Consider the following 27,086-nt stretch of genomic DNA (forward strand, 5'->3'; position numbering starts at 1 on the left):
CCGGTGCATAGTATTTCAGCACCCAACCCGCAGTCAGCGTAGGGGTCAGAAAACTAAACTGCCGCCTGCTGAGCGGGGGCAGGGCAGCGACCCTCCTTCCCAGCCTGCGTCCGGCGCTCGCAGAGCCGCCGCCCCCTCCTCCAAAGCCCGCTCCTCCAGCCGCTGGCTGACCTCTCCCCGCCCGCCCGCCCGCGCTCGGCCACCCGAAACCCCTGCACGCCCTTCCAGGACCCGACGACCCCCAGAGCACAGTGCCAAGGAAGGAAGCAAAGGAGAGGGGTCTGGGGAGGGAGCACAGGGGCGGGCGCGGCGGCACCGGTGAGGGCGGCGAAGCTGGGCTTCGGCCCGTCACCATCAAAGCTTAGGCTCGGGAGGAGGGAAATTGAGCCTCTGCCACAGCCGGATGATGGGAGGGGGCCGCGGCTGACCGGGGCCCACAGGTACCGGAGACTGCTGGGGAAGTCACCGGCGGCGGAGGGCGACGCGTTGGCTCCGCAGCCCCCACCTCCATCCCGCCGGCCGCTCTCCTCCCTCGTCCAGATCCATCCTCGAGATTCCGTCAGAACCCGACGACCTCCACACGGCCCACCCAAGCGCCGAGATGATGCCGCTCTTACCGTAGGAGCGGGCGCCGCGCCGCTAGGAGGCGGCTGGGGTGGACGCCGCTGCTGCCGCCGGAGCCCGAGGAGCCACAACGAGGTTGCCGGCGGGCACCCTGCCTGCGGAGCGTCGCCCCGCCCCCTCTCCCGCAGGATTTTGCGCCGCAGCCTGCAGTCTCCGCGCGCTGGCGGGGAAAACCTGTGAGGGGGCGGAGCGCCCGGAGGGGGCGGGGCCGAGCGCTGGCTGGTCTGATTGGCATCCCTGGGCCCAATAGGACCGCGGAAACTCCAGGCTGAGCTTGGACTGACTTTCCTCTTAACCCGTGGCAGTAGAGAGGCGGGCCTAGTGGGTTTTTTTATTGCCGCCTTTTTGTCGAACCCGAATTAAGGAAAGGTCGGTTGGTTTGCACTGGCGGACAAACGGTCCAATTACTGCGGGGAAAGGGGCCTCTGAACCCAGATTGGCGTCCTCTGTACCTTATAGGGTAGGCTCAGTGGCGGCGAGAACCAGCCCCGGATGTGGGCGCGGCACTGAGGTAGAACTGAGGGATCATCTGCCGCGGCCGTTTTGGGAGGCGGAACTGAATGTTTTTCTTAATTATCATGTGACGGGTTCTGGATTTAATGGGGGGGAAAGTGTGGACAAGAACAAGGATCCAAGCTGGCGAATTTCCCGATCTTCGCGTCCCTCTCCACTCTCCTGCCTGCGGAGCTGCCAGGTGAGTCCGGGGCTCGGCCTTGGCCCCTACCGTGCCCCAGCGCTGGCCTCCCGCTGCCTCCGTGGGTTGTGCGGCCGACCCCCAACCCATCGCACTCCCTGCCCAAAACGCGCACTCACCTGCTTGGCACCAGGGCTTCTGGGAGCATCGTGAAAGAACCGCGTTAAACTCCAAAATGTGTTGGGCCCACAGCCCAGAATGGTGGGAGTCCGGTTAGGGCGCCACGAGCCGACCGTCAGTGTTTGAAGACGAAGGGCAAGGATAGTTTAGGAGGGTCCTGAAGTTCCAGGGACAAGTAGGTCCCCAAGTCAGCCAAGTTGTAAGCAGAAGACTGTCCCTTTGAAGGGCCAAGGTTGTTGCAGCACAGGCCTTTCGAAAGCGACTCATTATGAAGAATTATTTGTGGGCTCGTTAAGCAAAACTGTTTTTGGGATGAGGCGAGTTCACTTGGAAGAGTACTGGCAGTAGCGAGAGAAGGGAAGTAAAGGGCAGATAGTGAGACGCAGGTGATGTGGGCAGGGCTCTCTATTTCCATATGGGGGCAACTCCTAAGGTGTTAACAATGGATAAAGAATCATGTGAACAAATACATAACTGTCTTCCTGGCACCAGAAATAACCACCTTAAATTGGAAAAATTTTAGTTGAGCAAATTTTTGTTTTGGAGTACTCGCCTCCTTCTGCCATGAGGAGAAAGGAGAGTAGTAGTAGGAAACAGATACGACTGCTTAAATTGATGAGGATGTAAATGTAAAATTGGGGTCGTATGTCATCGTTGTAGCATACGAGCATACATCCTTCAGTCGTCATTTACATATCATCAGAGCACTTCCCCATTGAGGGTATTTTCGTGCAGATGCATACAGAACTTTGTTGCGCCCCACATTATAAAGCTTATAGCTGCAATAGGATTATGTTCTTTGCATCCTTTGACTTCCAGCCCTAAAGAACCTGTGGTGAGTGCAGACATCCTTCCTAAGACCAGTTGCTACTTAGTTCTTCATGAGAAAATATGAAGCTTGTCTCATCTGATGACAGATGGAAAGGTTGTGTTTAAGCAACTGTATTATTGTAAACCTGTTTTTCAAAGGTTCACAAGAGCAGCCAGATAGATTGGAGATCAGGATTGGGTAAACAATTTGTAGGATGAACTTCAACCATCCTTACTCATCAGCAGGCATACCTCTTCCCTTCCTTCCAAATTCAGTTCCACATCCCACTATATGGTAGCCTCTAGCAGGGAAAGAAGACCAGCACAGAAAATGCCTTCCTGGGAGCAAAAGTACTGCAGTGTGAAGCATCTGCCAGTTAGGTAAACAAGTGCCAAGTAAATGGGTATAAGGGCAAAGAGGTGAGTTAGGAGACTCATACCTAACTATTAAAATAAAACAAATGTGTACTCATGCACCATGATGGCCAGCCACTCTTTACAGTAGTAGAGATGTTGCAGAGTACATCAAAGTACTAAAATATAACTGAGCACTCTAGTCTAAGGTATTTGATTCAGCTAGCCAGTTTCTTTACCTTTTCCTTGTTTCTTATCTTCCTGCATCTTTACTCCTAACTTTTCCCAGCCATGCTTTTGTTCCTATTCCTACCATCTTCAGATCTTTTTCTATCAAGTAGATCTCATCTTCAGTCTTTCATTCCCCAGTGGCTTATTTCCCTGAGCTTATAATCATAGATTCCTCCTTTCCTGAAATTTTCTCAATTTTCATATGTTCTCTCCCTTTCTCAATTTCACATCTTATCTTTTATTTTCTTTTTTCCAAATATCTGAGGGAATAAAGTGTTCTCAACTGTCTCCATTTCTTTACCTTCTGTTAACTCCTCACCCAACTGCATGCAGTCTGGCACATGACTTCCCATTCTACTTACCCTTTTTCCAAATGGTCACAAAGGTTGTATAAAAAACTTGATTAAGTGGAGAAACATACTATAAACCTATATGTGAAGATTAAATATAGTAAATGTTTATACCTAAGCTAAGTTGTAGTTAATGCATTCCCAATTAAAATTCCAAGTTTTTAAGAATTAGTTTAGCAATTTTAGCATTGAAAAAATGAAAGGGCAAAATAGAAAATACTCTGGAAAAGATAACAGTGAATAAGTATTAAGCGTTCCAGATATTAGGAGACATCCTAGAGCAATGGTAAGTCATATAGTATTAGTGCAAAGCAGACATATATATATCAGTGAGATGGAATAGTGATATAAGAAATAGTCCCAATTATAAAATGTAGCATCTCATAATCACAAAAATTCAAAAGTTATTAGGTGGTCATGAATACTAATTGGATAACAAGTAGAAAAAAAAAAATCTACATACCACAACCAAAAACATACAGTGAGAATTATCAAAAGGAAAAAAAAAGAAAAATCTTAGACAAAGAAAATAGATATTTATAAGAATTTTAATGAGAAAGTAAGAATTTAAGAATATAAGACCCATAGCTTAAACTATGTGAAAACCCAGTGTTACCAATGCCTTCTGGTAATATATCAGTTAACCCAACAACCTCTTTACAATCTTAATTCTACTTGATGTCCTTGCAATTTTTTTTAACCATTCTCTCCTTATAAAACTCTCCTTTCTTGGCTTGATACCTTTTCACTACTTTGATTTTGAATGCTTTTTCTTTGTACCCCTTAAAATTGAATGAAAAATTACAGATTTGCAAATGTATGGGGAAATTAAGAATATCCCTCAGGTACAGGAATAAATAAAGTCATGAGTGCCTAGACTTGAGTGATAGCATTGAAGAGGAACAGACTGCTCTTGAGATATTTTGAATAGAGCTTATACCCAGTAGATACACTAAAAATTTTATTGTACTTTGTCATGGGCTAGAATGAATGATGGATATGTCAGTGATTGCTGTAAGTTATAGAGGTTTTGAAAGGAAGAATGGTAGAATGTTTTTAAAATCAGGAAGTGAATGAGTGGGAAAGAGCCAGCTTTGTTTGCTAGGAATGGAAGTGATATTTTTTTTTCCTGGTATAAAAACAATCTTGACTTTTTTTCCTTCTCTTAGGGTGTATTTCCCTTTTTTCGACCCTGCAACAACTTCTTTAAACTGTTTAAATGAGAATGTCCTTGGCTCAGAGAGTACTACTCACCTGGCTTTTCACATTACTCTTCTTGATCATGTTGGTGTTGAAACTGGATGAGAAAGCACCTTGGAACTGGTTCCTCATATTTATTCCAGTCTGGATATTTGACACTATCCTTCTTGTCATGCTGATTGTGAAAATGGCTGGGCGGTGTAAGTCTGGCTTTGACCCTCGACATGGATCACACCATATTAAAAAAAAAGCCTGGTACCTTATTGCAATGTTACTTAAATTAGCCTTCTGTCTTGCACTCTGTGCTAAGCTGGAACAGTTTACTACCATGAATCTGTCCTATGTCTTCATTCCTTTATGGGCCTTACTGGCTGGGGCTTTAACAGAACTTGGATATAATGTCTTCTTTGTGAGAGACTGACTTCTAAGTACATCATCTCATTTCTATTGCTGTTCAACAAGCTATCATTAAAGTGTTCTGAATCTTTGCAAGCTTCAAGAATACCAGAGAACTGAGGGAAAATACCAAATGTAGTTTTATACTGCTTCCATAAAACAGGATTGGTGAATCATGGACTTCTAGTCAACCCAAAGCTTAATTATTCAGTATTTGAGTTACTGAGATTCTTATTATCTCTATGTAAATAAAGTTTGTTTTTGACCTCATTTGTCTACATGACTCTTGAATAAAATGTTTTAAGTATGTGGTCAATATTTAAAGTAAATACAAAATCTTTCATCTACATATTTGAATAAAGTTTAATATACCATCACTTTATGACTAAAGTAAATGTCATTTGTGCTTCTAAATTATGAAGGAAAAAACCTAATTACTGACATAATTAGGGGTACTACTTTATGTTTACATTCAGAAAGAATCTGAGGGTTTGACAGATTTTTATCTAGGCTAAGTTCACTGTTACCTCTACCTTCGGGTTGGGACAAATAATTTAGAGATAGTATGTTTAAAAAGCAGAAACTTGCCTCTTCCTAAAGTTAGGGGGCCCTTACATCCTGTTTCTATCAGGACAGGCCTAGTTTATGCCTGGTGTCCTGGGGTTCCAGGGTATCAGTGCCCCTTTCACTCTTAGAATGTAGGGGGAAATTAAGAATGTCCCTCAGGTGCAGGAATAAAGTCATGAGTGCCTAGACTTGAGTGATAGCATTGAAGAGGAACAGACTGTTCTTGAGATATTTTGAATAGAGCTTATACCCAGTGGCTATACTAAAAATTTAATTGTACTTTAAGGCTATAAGGAATGATAGATATAATGGTTTGAGAAATGGTCCTAATTTGAGAAATCATATGATCACCCTACCAAGGTACTTAGCCAATTCCAATGAAGCAAAGGTTGCAGTACTTATAAAAATTCCAAAGAGGGGCTGGGCCCAGCAGCTCATGCCTGTAATCCTACACTTCAGGAGGCCAAGGTGGGTGGATTGCTTGAGGCCAGGTGTTTGAGACCAGCCTAAGCAACATAGCCAGACCCTGTCTCTACAAAAAATTTAAAAATACCCGGTGTGGTGGTGCATGTCTGTAGTCCCAGTTACTAGGGAAGCTGGGGCAGGAGGGTCGTCTGAGCCCAGGAGTTTGAGATTGCAGTGAACTATGATCATGCCACTGCACTCTAGCCTGGGTGACAGAAGACCTTGTCTCAAACAAAACAAAATCTAGAGAGGTTGAAGGGTCTTTTATAAGCCAGGATCTTATAAAGTAAGATGGTTGTTCTTGCCATATACAAGCCTCACTTTTAGCTCTGGGAGAAATCTAAAGTGGTATTTTGTTCTGTTTTATAAAGATCTTAACAAAGTGATTTCTGGCTGCAAATACAGAAGGTTGCTTTAATATAGCATTTTGGTCTGGCTCCCCCTTGTAAAGACAAATAACATAAGTTACACAACACAACAAAGTAATAGAGCTTAACTCCTTGTTAAGCATTTGAAACTAAAGAGCTAGCCTGAGTAAATCTATCAATTGCAAATGTTTTCCTGTCTTATAATTGGTGATATATTAGTATTTGCGATATGTAAAAAATAGGATTAAGAAGGATAGTTAACATTGGGAACTGAATGTTCTAGCTTGATCAGATACTCCTAATTCAAATGAGAGATCCAAACTATTTGGTCTCTGGAATCTATCATTAAATTCAAAGCAGAAGAAAGCTTTCATCTCTATAAGAAACTATCCAGGAGGATTTTGTAGTTCGGGAAAAACTATTCATGCATATATTATCAAAGTATAATCTCTCACAGGAAGAAGGAAAAGAAGGGACAGTACCATGTGCAAACAATCAGCTAGGTCAGGAGTCAGCAAAATTTTTCTGTAAAGAGCCATATAGTAAATATTTGAAGCTCTGCAGGCCTTATGGTTTCTGTTGCAACTACTCAACTCAGCCCTTGTGGCAGAGAAAGCAGCTATAGACCGTGGCTATGTTCCAGTAAAACATCACTTATGGAAATAAAATGTAAATTTCATATAATTTTCACACCACAAAATATTCTTTTGATTTTTGTTTCAACCATTTATAAAGCCATAAAAACCATTCTTGCCTCACGGGCCATATAAAAACAAATGGTGGGCTAGATATAGCTTATGAGCAGTAGTTTTCTGACCCCTGAGCTAGCCATAAAACAAGCAAAACCAGAAATTTTGTATGAGATTACTAAGAGGAAAGGTGGAACAGGTCTCTTCCTTCCCCAAACAGTTCTAACAACAAGGAAGGAAGAGAGAAATTGGGTAAGAATTATATGTAAAAGGCAACACAATAACCAACCTGTTTATACATGAAGATCAATCCATTTTAATAGCATTTGAAGGGTCCCCAGAAAGTAGAACTCTTCTCTTACTTAATTTGGTATACTGCTACACTAAATAAACACTTGAAACAGCACAATAAGTTATCACTGATGTGTGTCTCATAGTTAGAATACATTAAAACATTAATAAAAGACATTAAAGATAGAAATTATGCTTATAGGTAGAAAAAACAAAACATGGAATACACAATTAGTATTGCAGAAAAATACCTTCCTAGGTTTGTTTTTAGTTATAGGAGTCTTTCTTCATAATACAGAGGTGTTTACTAATGGTGTTTAAGAATAAACACACTGTGCCTCAAGAAAGAAACTTAAACATCAAAGGCTCTTATTAAAACCATTATGTTCCAGGTCATCATAGACATGTAACTTACTCTGTTTTGGGTAAAAGATTTGTTATCAAAAATTCTGAGTAAAAGCAACCTGTAAACAAAATAACTTTCTATAAGACTTGAAAATATAAAAAGTAGGAAAGAGACATTCAAAGGACCACAACTTATTCAGTAACATTTCATGAACACAGAGGCTGGCTATGGCAGCCTCAGCCAGCCATATGAAACATAAACACAAATCCACCAATGGAGAGTTTTCAAACATCAAGAAAAATAGATATACAAAGCTTCAAGAAGTAGAGTTCTATCCTTGGGTTAGATCTTACTGTAATTTTACCTCACAAATTTGAGCATCTGGTTTCCACTATACTTTTACACAGTGCAGCAAATAAGAGGAACTAATATTGACTAATGAATAGAAGTGATAGCCAAAGAAGGAGAGGATACTATAGAATCATTTTCCCATAGGGGCAGGCATACCACTGTGCACCTGAGTCATCAAGAAAAGCAATTATTTCTCTTTATTTAGAGGAAAATTATCAGAGTACTTTTAGCATTATGTTAAGAAACAAGTCACAAACTGTCAAGAGTTTCCTTTAATGTTGACTGGTCATGTTTTCACAGTAAACATCACTCTGAGCTCAAAGCATTATTGGTGTCCTTACACTTAGTGACATAAATATTGAAGATACATAGGAGTTACACAATGTTAGAATGTGGGGGGTGGTGCACGGGACACCTCTTTATTCTAATGATTAAGAAACTAAAACCCATATAAATGAAATGAAATTAGTCCATGGTCACTGATAAATGGAGTTTCACTTCAAATGCTATTTCCACAAATAGGTATCCTATTGAAGAAATTTAAAAAAGCATCAATGGAAGATACTAGTTTTCAAACATTAAAGATAACTGCTGAGTTAAAAGTTTGTATAAAAGGGACCTAGCTTATACTTTTGATGTTTCACTCATTTTGCTTTGCCCTGTATTCAAATCAGCCAATCATACCATATTACACTACAAGGCAATTGTCATTTTTTCTTTGCCTTTCTATCACTATCATCTATAAACTACAATTATAAATCTGTAATTCACTTATATCAGAAATAAGCAGAATGTGACACGACATGATTTTGAATTGCCAGCCCTGGGCAACATAATGCACTAGGAAGTTTTTGATGTCTACCTACCTCGCCTTGACCCTATCATTGAAATTTTTTCCTCTTTCCAGATGCCTATCCTTTGTCCAAAATAAGATGAACATGTAGAGGAGACAATTAGTGAGGAAGGTATGAAATGATTAGGTGACAAAGCACACAACTCTTCTAACTATTCTTTTGACTATTTTCATTCTAGGAGAAGCTAACACTTATAGAGTGTCTATAATAATCCAAAGAATCTAAGCATTTGGCATGTTGTCATTTAATTTTCACCACCAATTAACAGAATAGATATTATCCTCCCATTTACAGATGAGAAATACAGACTAAGTGATTTTCTCAGGGTTATGCAATAATGAACCACAGCAATATTGCTACAAATGCCCTCAGTCTAATATCCCAGTGAAGTGGCTTTACAGGATTGTCTGTGAAAATGTGCCACCTTTATGTCGTCCCACTCCTGCAACAGAATGGATATAGACTAAATATTGCAGGTTATCATCTTGCTTCAATATTTTCAATTTTTACATGTATCAGTATGGGGAAAAACCACAAAAGTTTAAAACACAATGTCTCTTTGATAACCAGATTTTATCTTAACAATTAAGACTTACAAATAGTGAAATTCTGCCTCAGACTGAGATATTAAGTAGCTGCTCATATATTTGCCATTTTAATCATTTTAGGCATAGTTACCTTTAGTAACTATAATTTTTCAGTATATCTCCAGAAAAAAATTAGTTGAAAGAAAAGATGTTGGGTAGGTTTTACAGGTTTAATTGTTTATACAATACTCTCTCCAAATTGTCCAATGGGCCTGAAAATCTAGTAGCTATCTTCTTAAACTTTATTCATAAGACTGTACTACAAAATAAAAAGTTGGTTTCTTTATAGTGCTAAATCTAATTTTCTACACTTTACTTTCTGTTGCAATCTTAAAATTACATTATAAATTAAAGTCAGAGACTGACTTTCTAAATTATAGAAACGTAATTTGTTTTACCCACCCCTATGGTACTTTTGTTCCTTCAAATATTTATTGAACACCAACTCTACTCTATATTAGGTGTTGAGGACACAAAGTGATAAAGGAAATTCCTAACTTCTAGCTCATGGTTTAGCTAGAGTCCAACATGTACTTAACTAATATGTATATTAAATGGAATGAGCAAAGGGGTACAAGAAGCAGAGAGATTTGGTTCTACACCAGCTACTGGGGGAGGGAGATGAGATCAGTAAAGGCAATACAGAGGAGACGATGTTTAAGAATAGCTTTTTTTTTTTTCTCCTTAAGAGACAGGGTCTCTCTGTGTCACCCAGGCTGAAATGCAGTGGTGAGAGATCATAGCTTACCACAGCTTCAAATTCCTGGACTCAAGCGATCCTCCAACCTCAGCCTCCCCATTAGCTGGGACTACAGGCATGCACCACCATGCCTGGCTAATTTTTCTTATTTTTTGTAGAGACAGGGTCTATGTTGCCTGGGCTGGTCTTTAACTCCCAGCCTCAAGCAATCTTCCTGCCTTGGCCTCCCAAAATGCTGAGATTACAGGAGTGAGCCTAAGAGAAGTTTTGAAAAGAGAAATAAGATTTTGTTGTATTCTAGTTATTTATTTCCCCGGCAAAGTAAAGCATTTTATAAGTACACAGAGGAAACTGTAAGTACTGCCATCTGGTAAAGCAGAAAATTGGACACATCAAATAGAAGAGATTGTGGTACATGACGGCTGGAAATGAAGTGCTATATAATAAAGGCTTTTCGGTGCTACGCTCAACATTTGGCCTTTATTCTGATGAAAGGAGGAGCTATAGAATACTTCTTAGTAGAAAAGTAATAATGATTTCTGTCTTAGAAAGGTTAATCTGTTGGTAACATAAAGCATGGATTGGAATAATGAGGGAAGGGCAAAGGAGAGCAGACAGCCTGGAACATTTTAGGCTATTTTAACAGTTCAGGTGAGATGAACATCTACTATGACTGTGATGTGCCAGTAGTAGTAGATAAATCACAAACATTTCTGGAGTCAGCTCAAAATGTAATGTTGGACACAGAGAAAAATAAAAATCACATTACTATAAGATGACTATGTAGAAAGACAGTGATGCCAATAACCAAATTAGGGAGGAAAGGAACAGCTAATGCTTGAGGGCAAAGCAGAAGAGAAGAATTTAGATTTGACCATATGGATCATTAGAACTTAAGTGAAAAACCAGGCTGACTGAACTCATGCAGTCATGAAGATGGCTCAGGGACAGAGTGTAGAGGCCTAAAGGAAAGACCATGGAGACTGCCTTACATAGTAGTAGACAAGCGAAGAATCCTTCCATAGAAATTAAAAAACAACAATAAAAAGAGCAGGTCATAAAGAGTTTTAAAGAGCAAATGACTGGTAAGTCCTGCAAGGGTTACACAGAAATACTAAGAAGTGCAGCCACTAGATTTGGCAGTGAAAGGTTGATAGTTGAGAAAACCATTTCACAGGTGAGTAAATGTGAGGATTTAAATGGAGTTGTAGTGAGATGAGGAATGAATGGTAGATGAGGAAGCGAAGGCAGACAGGATTTCCAAGAACTCAGGAAAAGAGATGGAACAAGAGCATTAACAGAAGCCAGACTCATTAAAAAAAGTTTTTTAAAGACAACAGAGTTGGTAAGTTTCACATAAAAATCTGGCTCAGTTAAAAAACAAATAAATACAATTTCAAGAAAAGAAGAAACTTTGTATTGGGGGAGGGGGGAATCAAATTATCTGTCCAAATAAATTTTTCAATACGGTATTAAAGTATTTGTGACTATAATATTGACTTGCCTCTCTGTCTGCACACTTAATAGTCTTAAATAGCATAAAAGCTGTGAACTTTATAGGAAAGCACAGATATTCTTAAAACAGATGCATAAATTCTAAATTTCAAAAATGTATACAAGAATCCAGAGTTCTCATATATTAACAGTGTAGTTTTGGTAGGCAGATCATAGTAATGAAACATACAAGTAATAAATTTTACTTTTAATTTCTAGTTCAATTTTACTCATCCGTATTTTGTTCTGAGCTCATTCATATTCCCTGATTGGGTCTGAAGTTCAGAAAGAGCTGTAAGTGAAGATAACCTGAAATGAAAGATAAGGTTTTTTTCCCCTCCTTTCCCTGCTCTTCAAGTAGAGATATGATATACAACATCTATAAACTTACAAGGAAAAGATACCTCTGCTTTTAGATTTTTGTGTGCTTGACATTCTAAAAAGCAATAATTTCCATCTGCAATATGCACTGGGTTACAGAAAGAACTCAACAGAAAAGTCAGAAGGGAAAAGGACTTAACAGCTCTCCTGAGTTGTCCTCTTAATTATCTTATCTGAAGTGTACTGTCAGTGCCAAGCATATCAAACTATTTCATGAAATACAATGCATTCTAAAACCAGTAAAATCTTATTTACATATTAAAGTAGCTACATCAGGTAGGAAAAACAGTAAAAGCTATTCTACCACTCTGAAGACCTACAACCCTTCATGTAACTTTTTAGCAGCCTAAAGGTATTTTAAAAAGAATGGCACTTTTTTTTGTCCTCCCTTCCTGAGACAGAAATAGTAATGCCTAGGGGGAAGAAGGGAAATATTTATCATGCCATTCACAGCACCCATACCTAACTATAGTTTAGATAATCCTCAATATTCTCTGTTGACATAAGTCAACTTTTGAATTCATTTTTAAGAGAAGAAAAAGATTTTCAGATTGGAATCATTTCAAGATTTTATGGTTTCTGTTGAAGACAGAAAAACATAAAGTTTTAAAGATGGCAAAATTAAAGTAAAATGTCAAATTGAAGAAAATAATTACAAAACAAAGGTAAAAAAGATTATGGTTATCATTTTAGTATTTATTGAAAGATGGAAGACAAGGAAAATACCTCTCAAACTGCAAAAACAAATCTTGCACCTTTGCTAAATGTAAAATGAATTTTGAGATATTTGCTATACAATGACAATGAACTTGTCCAAAAAATAAATGAATGCAAATTTACCAAAACAGTGCTAATTTATTATTTACAAAAATGTTCTTGCCTGCCATAAGTATTTGAGAAAAAACTGTTTTACACTCAGGAACACTAATGAAATACCTTAAAGACTTAACCTAAAAAATAAAATCTTCCCCACCCTCCACAATGCAACAACCCCAAAAAGTTACAAAATGGATTAAAAATGAATACACGTGGAAACAAACATAATATTGCCAACAACCTAACACACACAGAAACACGCACATCCGTGCGCGCGTGCACACACACACACACACACACAGTGTTGTGCTAGATCAACCTAATCTTTATTTAAGGTCAACAGCCTTGGTGACAAGGAAGATAATGTATATGGCTTCAGTAAAGTTTGCAACTAAATATCACAAATGCTTAATTCTTTTGCTAGCTAACCAGCTAACCTGAGTGTGGGATATATATTTCTTAGATAGCTAAAAGGGTATAAACAAAATTGAGCGGGGCAGGGAGAAGCACTGTAGCAGACACCACTGAGGTACCTTAGGTTTTGTGTAAAGGTATGTATATCCATTTAATAATTTACATAACAATTATTTATTCTATATAGTATATGACTATACAGAAAATATTTTAAGTGCTTTATTGTTCTGGTCCAAGAGACTGGAAATAAAAGCGAAAAACTTGTATTCAGATAAAGAACTGGAATGTACTAACTAGAAAACCATTAATATAATGCAATATTAAAATAGAAAATTTTTGTGTGTAACAAAGGTAGTCAACAACTCAGAGTGCATCTGAAGAGGATTTTAAAATTATAACCCGTAAGACAAAGAACATACACATTAATGAAGGCGATAACAAGGTTGTATCTTGAAATCTTGAGCCCACTGATTTACACTACACCTCCACAGAGATGTATGCGTTTTATAAAACAATTAAATTTTCAAATTATGGGTAAGTTTGACTAAGGGTTATATAAGAAACTATACCTAAAAACAACCACTATGGTTGTTTTAGATATGCCTTTCTTTAAGATAAAAAGTTTAAGGCTCATATATTTTGGAGGGATACCCTAAAGACATTTTCTTACAGTATACATCTATGTATATGCTACTGGAAATCTGGAAATAAAACACATCTTGTTAAATATAACACCCTTCAATTAAAAAAGAGAAAGCAGAAACACATTTTAACCACATCCCTTCCTCTTTCTCAATACAGTTTGTTAAGGACTTTTGTCTCCCAAAAAGGTAGGTGCAAATCCATAAATTTAGCTTAAAACATAAGATTAAATAGGTGGGGAGCAGGATAAGACAGTTACATATAAAACAAAAACCGCTACTTACACTGCCATGATTTATACCTTCCCTATCCCATAAAACTTCCTATGTTGCAAACATTGATTTCCTACAAACCATCAAGATCTCCTATGATATCTGCCTTCCCTTTTATTAAACTAGGGGTCAGAACTGCCATCATTACTGTAAAGTAATTTTTATTTGTTCTGGTGAAATGGCTTCTCCCTAAGCAGAAACACAAGCAGTTTTGATAGGTACCACAAATGAGGCCAGAACAGAAACTACTAAAATGGAAATAGTAATAGCAGCCCAAAGGCAGAATAAAGAACCCCAGTTGAAAGTCATCAGCCAAAGTATGGGCCCAGAATATGCCAAAAACAAATAAAATAAAATAGATTTGCAATAAGCAGAATTCCTTCTATCAACATATACAAAGACTTTTGACTTTTAATTACAATAATGGAAGCAGCTGAAGTCCACATTAAAGAGATCTGTTTTACTCATCTTTAATTAGGCAGTGGCAATCCTGTCTCCTACCTCAGTTTACTTTCTACAGCTTCTTTTGAAAAGGAAGTACTCCGAGTTATTTGCCTTGCTGGAGTAGGGAGGGGGATCCTGAGAAAGATGAGGTACCACATAGTTTTCTGTTAGTTGTATCTGAATATGGCAGTGGAGTCACTGTCATTGCCCTTATTTTATGATTTTGTATTTGCCATATTTTCTCCCATTCTGTAAGAAAAATGTAAAAGAGGATTTTAATTGCTCACAATAAAACTTTCCATAACTAAAGACTTTTTACTCAGCTACTAATAAGTATAGTACAAATCCTTATTAGTAAGAAAATTTTCTAAATTTCTTATTCCATACACAAGAAAGAAAATTTGTTAGGCCTATGTAATCTGGCCACATAACTTCATTACTTAAAAGGGTTAGATATTATTAACATACTGTGTTTAACCCAACTTTCTAAAACTGTTTCTATTACCTAAACTGCTTTCTTAATGTTGAACATAAATATTTTTAAATGTATTCCAGGGAGCAGGGCTAAGAAGTTTCACATATTCATCTTATTCAGCAATTTAAGAAAATTATGCAAAATATGATATACATATATACATTCCCATACATACACACACACATATATATGCTTTCTTAACTGAATCTTGGTATTTAAAAATGCCTGCACAGTGTGGGAAATTTAAATATTTATGAGATTTGGATACATACATTTGCCCTCCATTACCACTCTAAATGGATATACCAGCAGAGAGAATATATTAAACAAATGATTTAAATGAATTGTCAGTTTGTCTTTGCAGATCCAACAGAAAACATATTTATTATTATGAACCTTTATTAAGTGGTTCACATTTCAGTATAAATCACACTAAAAAGATTTTTTTAAAAGCTATTTACACTACAGTGCTGACACGTTTAAAATGAAAAAAAAAATTGGTATAAATAAGCTCTATGGAAAAGCCTTAAATTGTCAAAAAAGAATTCTGGCTCATATTACAAAAAATATATATATATGTTAATGTCAGCTCTATTCTAAAACCTGTAATTCCAACTCAAATGATTTTTTAAAGACTCCTTTAAGTTCAAACCTGCAATGTTTACAGTGCATCTGGCCCTAAGTGCTTGATACTTCACAGTTATGGACAGGCACTGAGGAATGTTACAAAGCTACATAAACTATATTTTGTAACAGACTTGGAAGCAAGTCCTTGGCTTGCTTTCAGAATTCATGAATTTTTATTACATTATTAAATTTTTTTTTAAAAAGAATTTTAAATGTTATGTACAAATTTAGCACAAAATGTCATCATCTTTTCTATCTTGATTTGGATGTGATGAACTATGTTGCCTTGAATCAACTAGACTTATAAGACTCCCAGGGCACAATTCTTCCCTTAAATCTTTGTTGCTATTTTCAAATTTAGAATCCATGTGGATCTTAAATTCTGTAAATTGAACATGATCCAATTTTGTTTTCACATTCTTGTTATCCGTATTATTCGGTGCTCTAGTCTTTTCAGGAATATTAACATTCACAGGTTCTTCCTTGATTCTTACAGATGCAGTAGGTTCATGTTTAATCTGCTGTAATTCATATTTAGAATGAAGTTTGTCTGAAAAAACAGAATCCAAGGAGGATTTTCTTACAGCACAAATCATGTCAGTGTGAGGTCCAAGAACTGATGATGTGGAATCTGGTGATGTGCCTGTTTCATGAGTAGTTATATTCTGGGAAGAGTCCTCCTCTGAGTGATATAATTTGAGCCGAACATGCCATGCTAAACTGCATACAGCTGAAACTGTCTTGAACTGGTGAACAACATTCCTTGGAATAAAATAAATGTCATTATCGTACAGCTGAATCCTGGCATAGCGAATGCCTTCTCTCCTCAGTTGATTAAGTTTTGCATCATCAACCCACTGGACACACTAAAAAAACAGAAAGAAAAGAAATACAAATAAGCCTTTTCTGTCATGAAAATGAAACCAAAGACAATAATGGTATAAATTATACCTGGGACAGTGGAGGTTCATGTAAATCTAACTGCATTCGTTGAACCACTTCTAAAAAATCCTCAGCATGAAAACAAATTACATCTTTGGTTATTCGGGGTTGATCAGGCCTAAAAAAGAAAACGAGATAATAAAGAATCTGCCATAATGTTTCACTCTGTTAAGTCCTTATTAAATTCAAAGCAAAAATAGTTTATATTTAATACCAAAGTACTGTCTTACAAATGACATTAAAATGTAATTGGAAAAACATTTTACATATTTAAACTAAAGGTTGACACCATGAGTTTCAACTAAAACACAGATTAAAAACAACTCATTTCATTTTATTAAAGCTATCTGTCACAAGATTTTGAAAAATTAAAATGATTTAAATGGGCAAACCAAGAAAACTGTTTCTTTTTAAAGATAAGGTCTAAATTTCATAAATGTAAGTGCTAAAGTTGAAATACATAAAAATTAGAAGTAAATATAGGAAAAGGGAATACTTTCTTTCCACAGAAGATAATATATAACAGCACTGATGTATAAAACCCATAAATAACTGCTAATAAATTAAGAGACATTCATTATATAAGCACTAATAAACTGTTGGTGTTCTCTGGGGTTATGTCTTTAAACATAATTCTAAAATTCTTAATTAGGAATATATGAATACATTTTTACAGAGGTGCTCAAAAATGGATTTTGGAATGAAATTTCAAGCAACATAAATACAAAGAAAATCATACCAAGGCAAATCATAACCAAATTTCTAAAAACCAGTGATAAAAATCTGAAAATCATGTACTACATTATCTACAGGGAAAGAAGGATTAAGAATGACTGCAGACTTCTCATCAAAGACAACGTAAGCCAGAAAATAATAGACTATATTTTTAAAGTACTGAAAGAAACAATCTACTGAAAGAAAGAATCTAGAATTCTATACCCACCAAAAATATCCTTCAAAAATGTGAAATAAAACATTTTCAGAGAAACAAAACCTGAGAGAATCTGTCACCACAAGGCCAGCATAACAAAGAATGTCATATGTTAAAGGAATTCCTTTAGGCTGAAGAAAAATGATACTTAGACGAAAATACAGATCTATGCAAAGGAAGGCAGAGTATACATAATAGTAAATATGAAAGATATTTTATTCTCATTTTTTAAATTTTTTTAGAAATAATTCCTTAAAGCAAAAGTAATAAAATACTGTGGGGTTATAGTATATGTAAAGTAAAATACATGACAACAGCACCGAGGCTAGAAATGGGGAGGGGAGGGAGCAATAACAGGAAATATACTGTTGAAAGGTCCTTACACATTACATAAAAGGTATAATACTATTTGAAAGTAGACTGTGTTAAGTTTAGAGCAAAGAAATGAATGAAACACAGAGCAATAGCTAGTAAGCAAATAGTGCAGATAAAAATGGAATGCTAAAAATGACAAAAGGGAAAAAGGAATAAAGAATAGAAGAGGTAAATGAGAAAAAGACAGTAAATTTAAATCCAAATTTACTGTTATATGAATATTAAATATAAATGGTCTAAATATGCCAATTAAAAGGCAGAGATTGTCCCTGGGTTAAAAAAAAAAAAAAAGGCAAGACTCAACTATATGCTATCTACATAGACCAACAGACAGATAGGTTAAAAAAAAAAAAAAAAAAAAAAAGCATGGGAAAAGATACAGCATGCACATACCAATCATAAGAAAGTTGGAATAGCTATATTAACATCAGGCAAAGTCAACTTCAGGACAAGTAACATTACCTAAGATAAAAAGGGTATTTTATAATGATAAAGGGGTCAATTCATCAAGAAGAAATAATTCTAAATGTGTAGTTGCCTAACAGCAGACCTTCAAAATACATGGAACAACCTTCAAACAGTATGCTAAGTGAAAGGAGCTAATCACAAAAGACTACATATTTTATGATTCCATTTATATGAAATGTTCAGAACAGACAAATATATATAGACAGAAAGTAGATTAGTGGTTGCCTGGGGTTGTGGAGGATGGAGAATTGGGGGAGGGTAATAGCTAAAGGGTGCAGAGTTTCTTTTCGAGGTGATGAAAATGTTCTATAATTGACCACAATTATAGATGGTTGCACAACTCTGAATATACTAAAAACCATTAAATTGTACACTTTAAATAGGTTATTATATCTCAATAAAGATATTACAAAAGACAAAATACATGGAGCGAAACTGGAGAAGCTGAAAGGAAAAATAGACAAAGCCAATGTTAAAGTTGGAGATTAACAAGTAGACAAAAATCAGCAAGGATACAGAAGACTTGAACCACACTATCAACAAAGTTGATTCACTTAGCATTTATAGAGCACTATCCCGCAAACAACAGCAAAATATACATTCTTATTTAAGTGGACATAGAACATTCATCAAGACAGTCCATAAAACAAACCCCAAGAAATTAAGGGCTAAAACCATAAAGAACATGTTCTCTGACCAGAGGGAATTAAATTAGAAATCAAAAACACACACTCACAAAAAAAAAAAAAAAAAAAAAAACCCTGAAATATTGGAAAATAAATAACACTTCTTAAAAACAAAAAACCACAGATTAAAAAAAACAAATCAAACAGGAAATTAGAAATGTTCTGAACTGAATAATGAAAATGTAGTATCAAAATTTGTGAAATGTAGCTAAAGGAGTGCTTAGAAATTTCATTTTAAATACTCATATTAGAGAAGAAAGGTCTCAAAGCAATCATCTAAGTTTCCAACTTAAGCTAGGAAAAAGAGCAAATTCTTTTCTTAAAAATAAGAAAGAAAGCTTGCCACAGTGGCAGCACCTTTCATCCCATCTACTCAGGAGGCTGAGTCAGGAGGATTAATTGAGACTAGCCTGGGCAACAGAGAGAGAAATGAAACACCATCTTAAAAAAAAACAAAAACAAAAACAAAAAACTGCAAGCAAAAACAATGAAAAGGAAAACAAAATACAACAGAAAAAAAAGTCAACGAAATAAACATCTGAAAAGATAAATAAAATTAATCAATAAACTCCGGCAAGACTTATTAATATAAATACAAAAATCATTAACCATATTAGCAAATTGAATCCAGGATTATATATAATGTATTATGTATAATCATTGTATTGTTAAATATTTTATAATGTACATACCATATATATATCACACACACACACACACACAAAACTCTCCCTTGGTTATTCTGTATTATCACACATATCATATATATGAAAAACATATATGCATATCTCTCTTGGTTATTCTGCATTATATATGTCTATAATCATAGACATATATATGATATGTGTAATACAGAATAACTGGGGGATATGTGTGTACATACACGTTCCTTGACTCACAATGGGTTATGTCTCAATAAACCCACTGTTAAGTTGAAAACATTGTAAGTCAAACCACTATAAGTCAGGACCCTCTTATTATGATATGTACATGATTATTGATGGCATGTATATATGTAACATGTACCTCATATATACATCATATATGTACCACATATAATATATAGAGATGCTGCTCAACTTATGAGGTTACATCCTGACAAACCTACTGTTAAGTCCAAAATACACAGTAAATTAAAACTATCCTAAGCCCTTCAACTTACAATGGGGTTATGGTTTCCAGCGAATGTGTATTGCTTTCATACCATTGTAAAATTGAAAAATCCTAAGTGGAAACATCCTAAGTCTGGGAACATCTGTATAATATATAACATAATCATAATAAGTATCTTAAGTATAATAATACAGAATAAGCAAGACATTTTTAATCCCAGGAAAAGTAATGGAATTATAGAATTACAGGTTCTTAGGTTAAATGTATGTTTAATATTTTAAGAAACTGCAAAACTTTCCTATAATTCCCATAACAGTGTATGAAAGTTCTCGTAAATCTATGTCCTTGTTAGCTTTTGCTATTGTCTATTCTAGTGGGTGTGTAGTGTTATCTCACTGTGGTTTTAGTTTGCATTTCCCTTATGGTACAATCATACTGAGTTTCTTTTAATGTACTTATGGACCATGTGTATGTATATCTTCTTTTGTAAAATGAATGTTCAAATCTTTTGCCCAGTTTTAATTGGGCTGTTTATTTTCTTATTTTTAAAGTGTAAGAGTTCTTTATATGTATGGATATAAATCATATATATATATGACTGGTCTATAACTTGCCTTTTCAACCTGTAGCTTACCCTTTTTATTATCTTAACAGTATCATTTGAAGAGCAGTTTTAATTTTGATGATGTCTAAGTTTATCAATGTTTTCTTTTACAGGTCATGAAATCTTTGCCTAATGCAAAATTTTCTTCTGCATTTTCTTCTAGAAGTTTTATAGTTTTAATGGTTACAATTAGTTCTATGACCATTTAAATTTTTTTGTATGGTGTGAGACAAGTCAAGGTTTTCTTTTTTTGTTTTTCATATGATGCTGCTGTCCCAATGCCATTTCTTGAAAAGAATCCTTTCTCCATTAACTCATCTTAGCACCTTCAGCAAAAATGAATGATAGGTTTATTTCTGGTTAAATGACAGTATAATGTTCCAATGATCTATACGTCTATCTTTATTCCAGTATCAACCTCTTAATTACTGTAGCTTCATAGCAAGTTTTAAAATGATAATGTGAATCCTCCAACATTGTTCTTTTCTGCTCCCCCAAATTGTTTTGCCTATACTAGGTTTTTTGTGTTTCTACAAGAAAACCTAGTGGGATTTTGATTAGGATTGAGTTAATTTATAGATCATTTGGGAAAGAAATGACATTTATATACGTCATCTTTAATTTTTCTCAACAGTGCTTTATAGTTTTAAGTATACAGGTCTTGTGTATTTTTTTAACTTATCTCTAAGCATTTCACGGATTTTTTTTTAATGCTATTGTGGCTTTAAATTTTATTTTCCAAATATTTATAGCTTGTATGTAGAAATACAATTCACTTTTCTATATTAACCTTTTATCCTGTAACTTTGATAAATTTGCTTATTAATTCTAATGTTTGTTTTGTAGATTTGGAATTTTCTCTGTATACAATTATTTTGGCTTACCCTAACACTCTATAATTCCATTCCTAGGTATTTACTGAAAAGAAATGAAATTGTATGTCCACACAAAGACTTGTAAGTAGATGTTCATAACAACTTTATTCATAAAAACCCCAAATTAAAAACATCTCAAATGGATAAACCAACTGTAATATATCCATACAATGATATACTACTCAAAAATCAAGAGGAATAACTACTAATACATGTAACAGCATAGATGAATTTCAAAAATTCAAGCCGAGAGAAAAAAGTTATGCACATATATCATTCTATCTACATAAGATACTAGGTTAGGCAAAACGAAACTATTAAAAACAGAAAATTAATAGATGTCCGGAGCTGGGGAAAGAATAGGGGTGGTTAATAGTCAAGGGGTATGAGGAAAATGAAATGTTCTACAGCTTAACTTGTGTTAGTAGTAGGTAACATGGCTGTAAATATTTGTTAAAATGTATCAAACTATACACTTAAAATTAGTGTTTTATTGAATGCAAATTATACTTCAATAAAGTTGATTTTTTTAAAAACTGTATTTCAAAGAAGCAACCTCAGGTATATAAATCTGTGTAAATCTTGTCACAATAATGCATAAAGAGTTATATAATTTGATCAATAATTCACAAGCTTTTTCCTATTTAGCTGGAGATTTCTTTGCAGTCTAAAACAATCCCAATCTTTCAAGTTGGTGTTAAACCTGACACTAAAATAAAGTCAAGAATCTATTAAAAATACCCCAAAACCACTTGTATTCTTGAGAAAAAGAACAGACTCAAACACTAAGATAAAGAAAAAGAGAAAGGAGACAACTTCCTTTTGTAACATCAAAGCATAATAAAAGGATCATAGATCACATTCGCATCAGAGCCACAAAGCCCTCCAATAGGAAAAATTACTTTCTTGTCATCTTTAGTATTAAGAAATTAAAGCAGCACTGATATAGGAATCAAACTGTATTTTGCAATAATGAGAAAAATCATAGCTAGCAGTATCTCATTCTAAAATCTGCCTTAAGCATATTCTTTTTTTTGTTTTAGATACAGAGTCTCACTCTGTCGCCTGGGCTAGAGGTCAGTGGAGTCATCCTAGCTCACTGCAACCTCAAACTCCTAGGCTCAAGCAATCCTCCTGCCTCAGCCTACTGCGTGGCTGGGACTACTACAGGCAGGTGCCACTACACTGGGCTAATTTTTCTATTTTTCCGTAGAGGTGGGGTCTCGCTCTTGCTCACACTGGTCTCAAATTCCTGGGCTCAAGCCATGCTTCCACCTCAGCCTCCCCGAGTACTAGGATTACAGGCATGAGCCACCATGCCCAGCCTGTCTTAAGCATATTCTTAAATCTAGTCATCTGATATATTAGTTTGAAATATATCACTGTGAAATTGGTAGCCACAAAAGTAGTTTGTTATTCAGTGAATATTTATTGAGATCTATGGTAGGTCTGTGCAGGACAGAACATAATCTATAACCTTGAGTTGCATATAAAGTGGAAGAGAGAGCATATACCGATAATAATCTAAAGGAGTGTTAAGATTTAAACACAAAGTGCTGAGGCCTTTTGAAGCAGGAATATTTATCTCTGAAAGGAAGTATAAGTATGTGGGCTGACTTTATTGAACACCATCTATAAATCAGATTTTACCCTAAGTAAATCTTTTTAATGCCACTCTTAAATCCTTTAGATCAAGCATTTGGAAAAAAACCTCACTAATTTGATACAGGAATTTGCAATGATTTCCACAGAGATAAATTTGCCTTTAATCTTTGACAAAATTAATATTTTAAACTAGATTATAGGAAGAGCATAAAAATTGTATGAGAACAACCATGGATATTTGAAAATTATCATTTAACTTAAACACAACTCAATTATAAATTACTATTGAATTATAGATTATTGTTTTCATAAGGAACTCTTAGGGTTGGTTACTTCAGTACTAGCTACACTGCATATCTGACAGTGATAAAACTTCATTTATTTTAAAAAGAGAAAACCAAGTTATACTGGCCTTTTCCCCCACTTAATTAATATTAATTTATAAAATTTTACTGTAAGTTTTCCCTTTTTAACAAAGAGTCAATCCTGTATTAGTAGCCCTTGAAAATAACATTTCCTTATGTAGAAAATACAGGTTTTGTTCATGAAACCTTAGAAAGCTATATAACAATATTATTTTGTATATTCAGAATTAAAAATGGTTTCTTTTTACTTACGAAGAGTCTCTTGCTTATTTTGTATCTAATACAACTGCTAAGCAAAATAGCATATTCCAACTCAGGTTGCATACTCAAATGATAATCGATTTAGAAAAAATCTAATTGAGCAAACTTATCTTAAATAAAGCTTTGCTATATAAGTTTTATCAATTTAATAAATGGAAAGTTACTTAATACATGGAAGTACATCTCATGTATTTTAAAGAGAATAATCCACTTTTTAAATTTACCAAAATATTCAAAGTGAAGCCTGTTAAGCAAAGCTGGAAAAAATGAATATGGAAAGGCAAACAAATACTTAATAAAGAGATACCAAACCTCAGAAAGGGCACAACAGAGTAGAACAGGAGAAAGAGAAAGCATAAGAAAGAGTCTGAAGTCAAATCTGAAATCAGTCTCAGCTCTACCACTTGTTAACTATGTGACTGTAAACAAATTATTTGATTGCTCTGAGCCTTAGTTTCCTTATGGGATAAATATAGACCAAAAAGTAGTTGAGAAAAATTAAATGAGATGACACTGGTAAACAGGCACCAAGTGAGCCTTAGTTTTCCTTTTAATTTTTTTCACCTCTAGTCACTTAGAAAATGAAATTAATTCTTTCAGTCAACCCAAATGACTAAAACTACATTCTAGCAATTTAAAGTCTTATTTAGTATAATTACATAATTAGGATATCCAAATACTGGGGGGAAAACGAAAATTTTTTTGAAAGGATAAATTACTAAAAACTTTCCAAAGAAAAGAATTTTTGAAGCCAAGAAAGCCTTTCATTAAAATAGCAATAGTTATATATACCACTCTCCACAGTGTACAGCCTTCAGCACTCCAACAGCAGCTGTAGTCTGTCGTTCAAAACCTTGTCCTATATGATCTGCATGAGCTCTTGTCCTATCTTCAAAGAGCATCTCACGGGGCTCACTGGTTCGAGGTAGGTACTGAAGGTTTTTTATTTCATTGGTAGTTCTGGGTTTTAAAAAAAATTACATTTATATACTGAGGCTTATTTGCAAACATTCAAATAACACAATTCAAACAAAAGCTTTTAAATCTCCTGCCCTCAATGTCTAGTTTTAAAATGAACAGGAACAAACAAACACACATACAATTCCCTCATTTTTCTAATATGCCCTTCACAAAAGTGGCAGTTGTAAGGAAATACATATTCGGATACGAAACTATATTACCAACAGTATTATTAACTCAGGTTTCCCTAAAACCCAGCATCTCCACCTGTGGTTTGGGTCTATAATCTGTGTGGAACTATGCCCCTACTCATATCACTTAGCTAACAGAAGATACATATATATATTTCTGAAAGAAACAGGTAACTTTTAAAAATGCACTAATTGAATATTCAATTCAAGATATGCCAGGTACTAATCTAGGCACTGGGGCTAATGTATGAGACACTTAGACAGATGATACCCCTACTCTCATGGGAGTTATATTCTAGTGAGAGGACTAAACAAATAAATAAATTATCAAGAAAACAATAGGCAATACGTGCTTCCACAAAACATTCATGGTTTATTGGAGGTAGAAGGAAAACCTTAGCTCTTCCTTAAACCAGAGTCATCTGCCACCAGCTGTGTCCTCCACTGCTCACACACTAGAATCCATGTGCATTCAGAAGCTGCTCCCTACTTAGCGTCACTCATTGCAGAAACCTCTCCAATTTTGTTATAGAAGGGGAAAAGGGTGAGAAGAACTTCTTCGGCTGGGAGTCATAATCTTACCTATTTTCCTCTATGGTTTTTCTGTTGCTTCCAAAGACAACTCTGGATTGCCTCCATACTTGTATCATCTTATTCTAGTCAGTCTTCCTAAGGGTCACTGTACTTTATTAGTTCTATAATTTCCCATCCTTAATCCCTACTACTTATTTACTGTTCTTTGTGTACTCCCTGCATTATAGTCTTAAAACACACACACACACACACAAATAACACTAAAATATGTGTTTTTGTTCTTGGTGATTAATATTTTACATGTGTCAGAAAGCTAGATGTCATTGTTTCCTGTGGAAAGCTATCAGGCTCTCAAGCTCACAAATTTGGTCTCATTAATACCACATTCTGATAATTTAAGACATATATAGCACTAAACACAGCTCCTGACATAGCGTTATTACCAGTTGGTCAGACTAACGTGATATGAAAACATCACACATACCATGGATGGTATATACTGAGGTGCATGGGAAGTCCTCAACGGGCTTAAAATTATATCTAAAAGTTTGCATATACCTGCATTGTTCTGGGAAAAGACTTTCAGATTATGAAACTGATTCATAAATTCCAAAAGAAGAATCACTGAGAAACACATCAATTTTACCATTTACTACCAATTTATAAATTAACTTCAAAAATTTCATTCATCCAATAAATAATTAAGCACTAGGCTCTATATTTAGGTGCTAAAGACACATTAGTAACAAACCCAACATAGTCCCTGCCTTCATACAACCTACAGTTTACTCAATGACTTTTGTCCCTGCTTTTTCTTTTTAAATTAATAATTACTGTAATCATCTTTAAGTATCCAAAGAAAAACCTGTTATCTCCCACAGCATCACATGCTCCATTCCCATCAATGTTGACCTAGTATACATCTTTCCACATCTTTCTCTGTGCTTACACAAATATACATTTACACAGGGATGTTATTTCTTTTCATAAAAATAAAATCATATTAGACACATTACTCTACATTTGGCTCTTTTCAATTGTCATGGATATCCATCCAGATCAAAAGACTTTAAAAAAACTCTATTGTGGCTACTTCACCATGTTCTTTAATAGGAACGTATAAAAACCATTCAACCATTCCCCTCCTGATAAGCATTCAGACCATTCAACGCTACAATTAACATTCTTATTTACCTTTAGGGCTTTTATTTCTTGGGATAGATTACCATAAATAGGGGTGCTAGATCAACGAGTTGTATGTTAAATTTTATGAGCTATTGTCAGATTACTTTCACAAAATGATTATAGTAGCTCATCATTCTGGCAACAATATATAAAAGACTATTTCTTCACATACCTACAATCTATAGTATTACTGCTCTATTAGCAATTTTTGCCAATATAATGGATAAAAATATTAATATCTTAGTTCTTTTAAAATATGCTTAACCGCTTAAGGACTATTTTCCCACTGGGTTGTTTACATTTTTCTTGTCAATTTGGGAATGCTCTTGTACATTAACTTTAGTCTGTCACCTGTTACAAATGTTTTAGTCCAGTCTGTCATAGTTTTGAACTTTGTTGTTGATATCTCTTCTCTCCTAAATAGTATTG

At 35.4% G+C, this 27,086-nt stretch overlaps 3 protein-coding genes across 11 annotated transcripts in view; 1 reads left to right on the forward strand and 2 right to left on the reverse strand.

Moving 5' to 3' along the window:
- Positions 1–794, reverse strand: part of PHTF2 (putative homeodomain transcription factor 2) — a 116,316-nt gene extending 115,522 nt beyond the window's left edge. For 6 of the 8 annotated variants that reach the window (XM_069462650.1, XM_069462652.1, XM_069462647.1 and 3 more), the window contains exon 1: positions 618–794. The gene's annotated coding sequence lies outside the window, so the exon portion shown is untranslated. Of the gene's footprint in view, positions 1–505 lie in introns of all 8 variants that reach the window. The other 2 variants (XM_069462651.1, XM_069462648.1) reach the window with 1 other exon arrangement.
- A 337-nt stretch (positions 795–1,131) lies between these two features.
- On the forward strand, positions 1,132–5,049 carry TMEM60 (transmembrane protein 60). Of its 2 annotated transcripts, XM_069462090.1 has the most exons (3): positions 1,132–1,318; positions 2,258–2,273; positions 4,353–5,037. In XM_069462090.1, exon 3 carries the CDS (start codon positions 4,403–4,405, stop codon positions 4,802–4,804), a length of 402 nt encoding a protein of 133 aa, XP_069318191.1. In that variant the 5' UTR covers positions 1,132–1,318; positions 2,258–2,273; positions 4,353–4,402; the 3' UTR covers positions 4,805–5,037. The 2 variants fall into 2 exon arrangements, with proteins under 2 accessions (XP_069318191.1, XP_069318190.1); XM_069462089.1 differs by lacking the exon at positions 2,258–2,273 and having other exon boundaries at positions 4,353–5,049.
- Positions 5,050–15,789: 10,740 nt separating this feature from the next.
- Positions 15,790–27,086, reverse strand: part of RSBN1L (round spermatid basic protein 1 like) — a 59,546-nt gene continuing 48,249 nt past the window's right edge. Inside the window, exons 6-8 of the mRNA XM_069461830.1 lie at positions 24,580–24,747; positions 16,514–16,622; positions 15,790–16,428 (exon numbers count right to left, since the gene is read on the reverse strand). Coding sequence (XP_069317931.1) covers positions 15,790–16,428; positions 16,514–16,622; positions 24,580–24,747 — 916 coding nt within the window. The remainder of the gene's footprint in view (positions 16,429–16,513; positions 16,623–24,579; positions 24,748–27,086) is intronic.

This window comes from Eulemur rufifrons, chromosome 29 (genome assembly GCF_041146395.1).
Source record: "Eulemur rufifrons isolate Redbay chromosome 29, OSU_ERuf_1, whole genome shotgun sequence".
Classification (NCBI taxonomy): domain Eukaryota; kingdom Metazoa; phylum Chordata; class Mammalia; order Primates; family Lemuridae; genus Eulemur; species Eulemur rufifrons.

Excerpts from the sequence above, each read along its gene's own strand:
- TMEM60 (XM_069462089.1), top strand. The coding sequence starts at position 4,403 with ATGAGAATGTCCTTGGCTCAGAGAGTACTACTCACCTGGCTTTTCACA.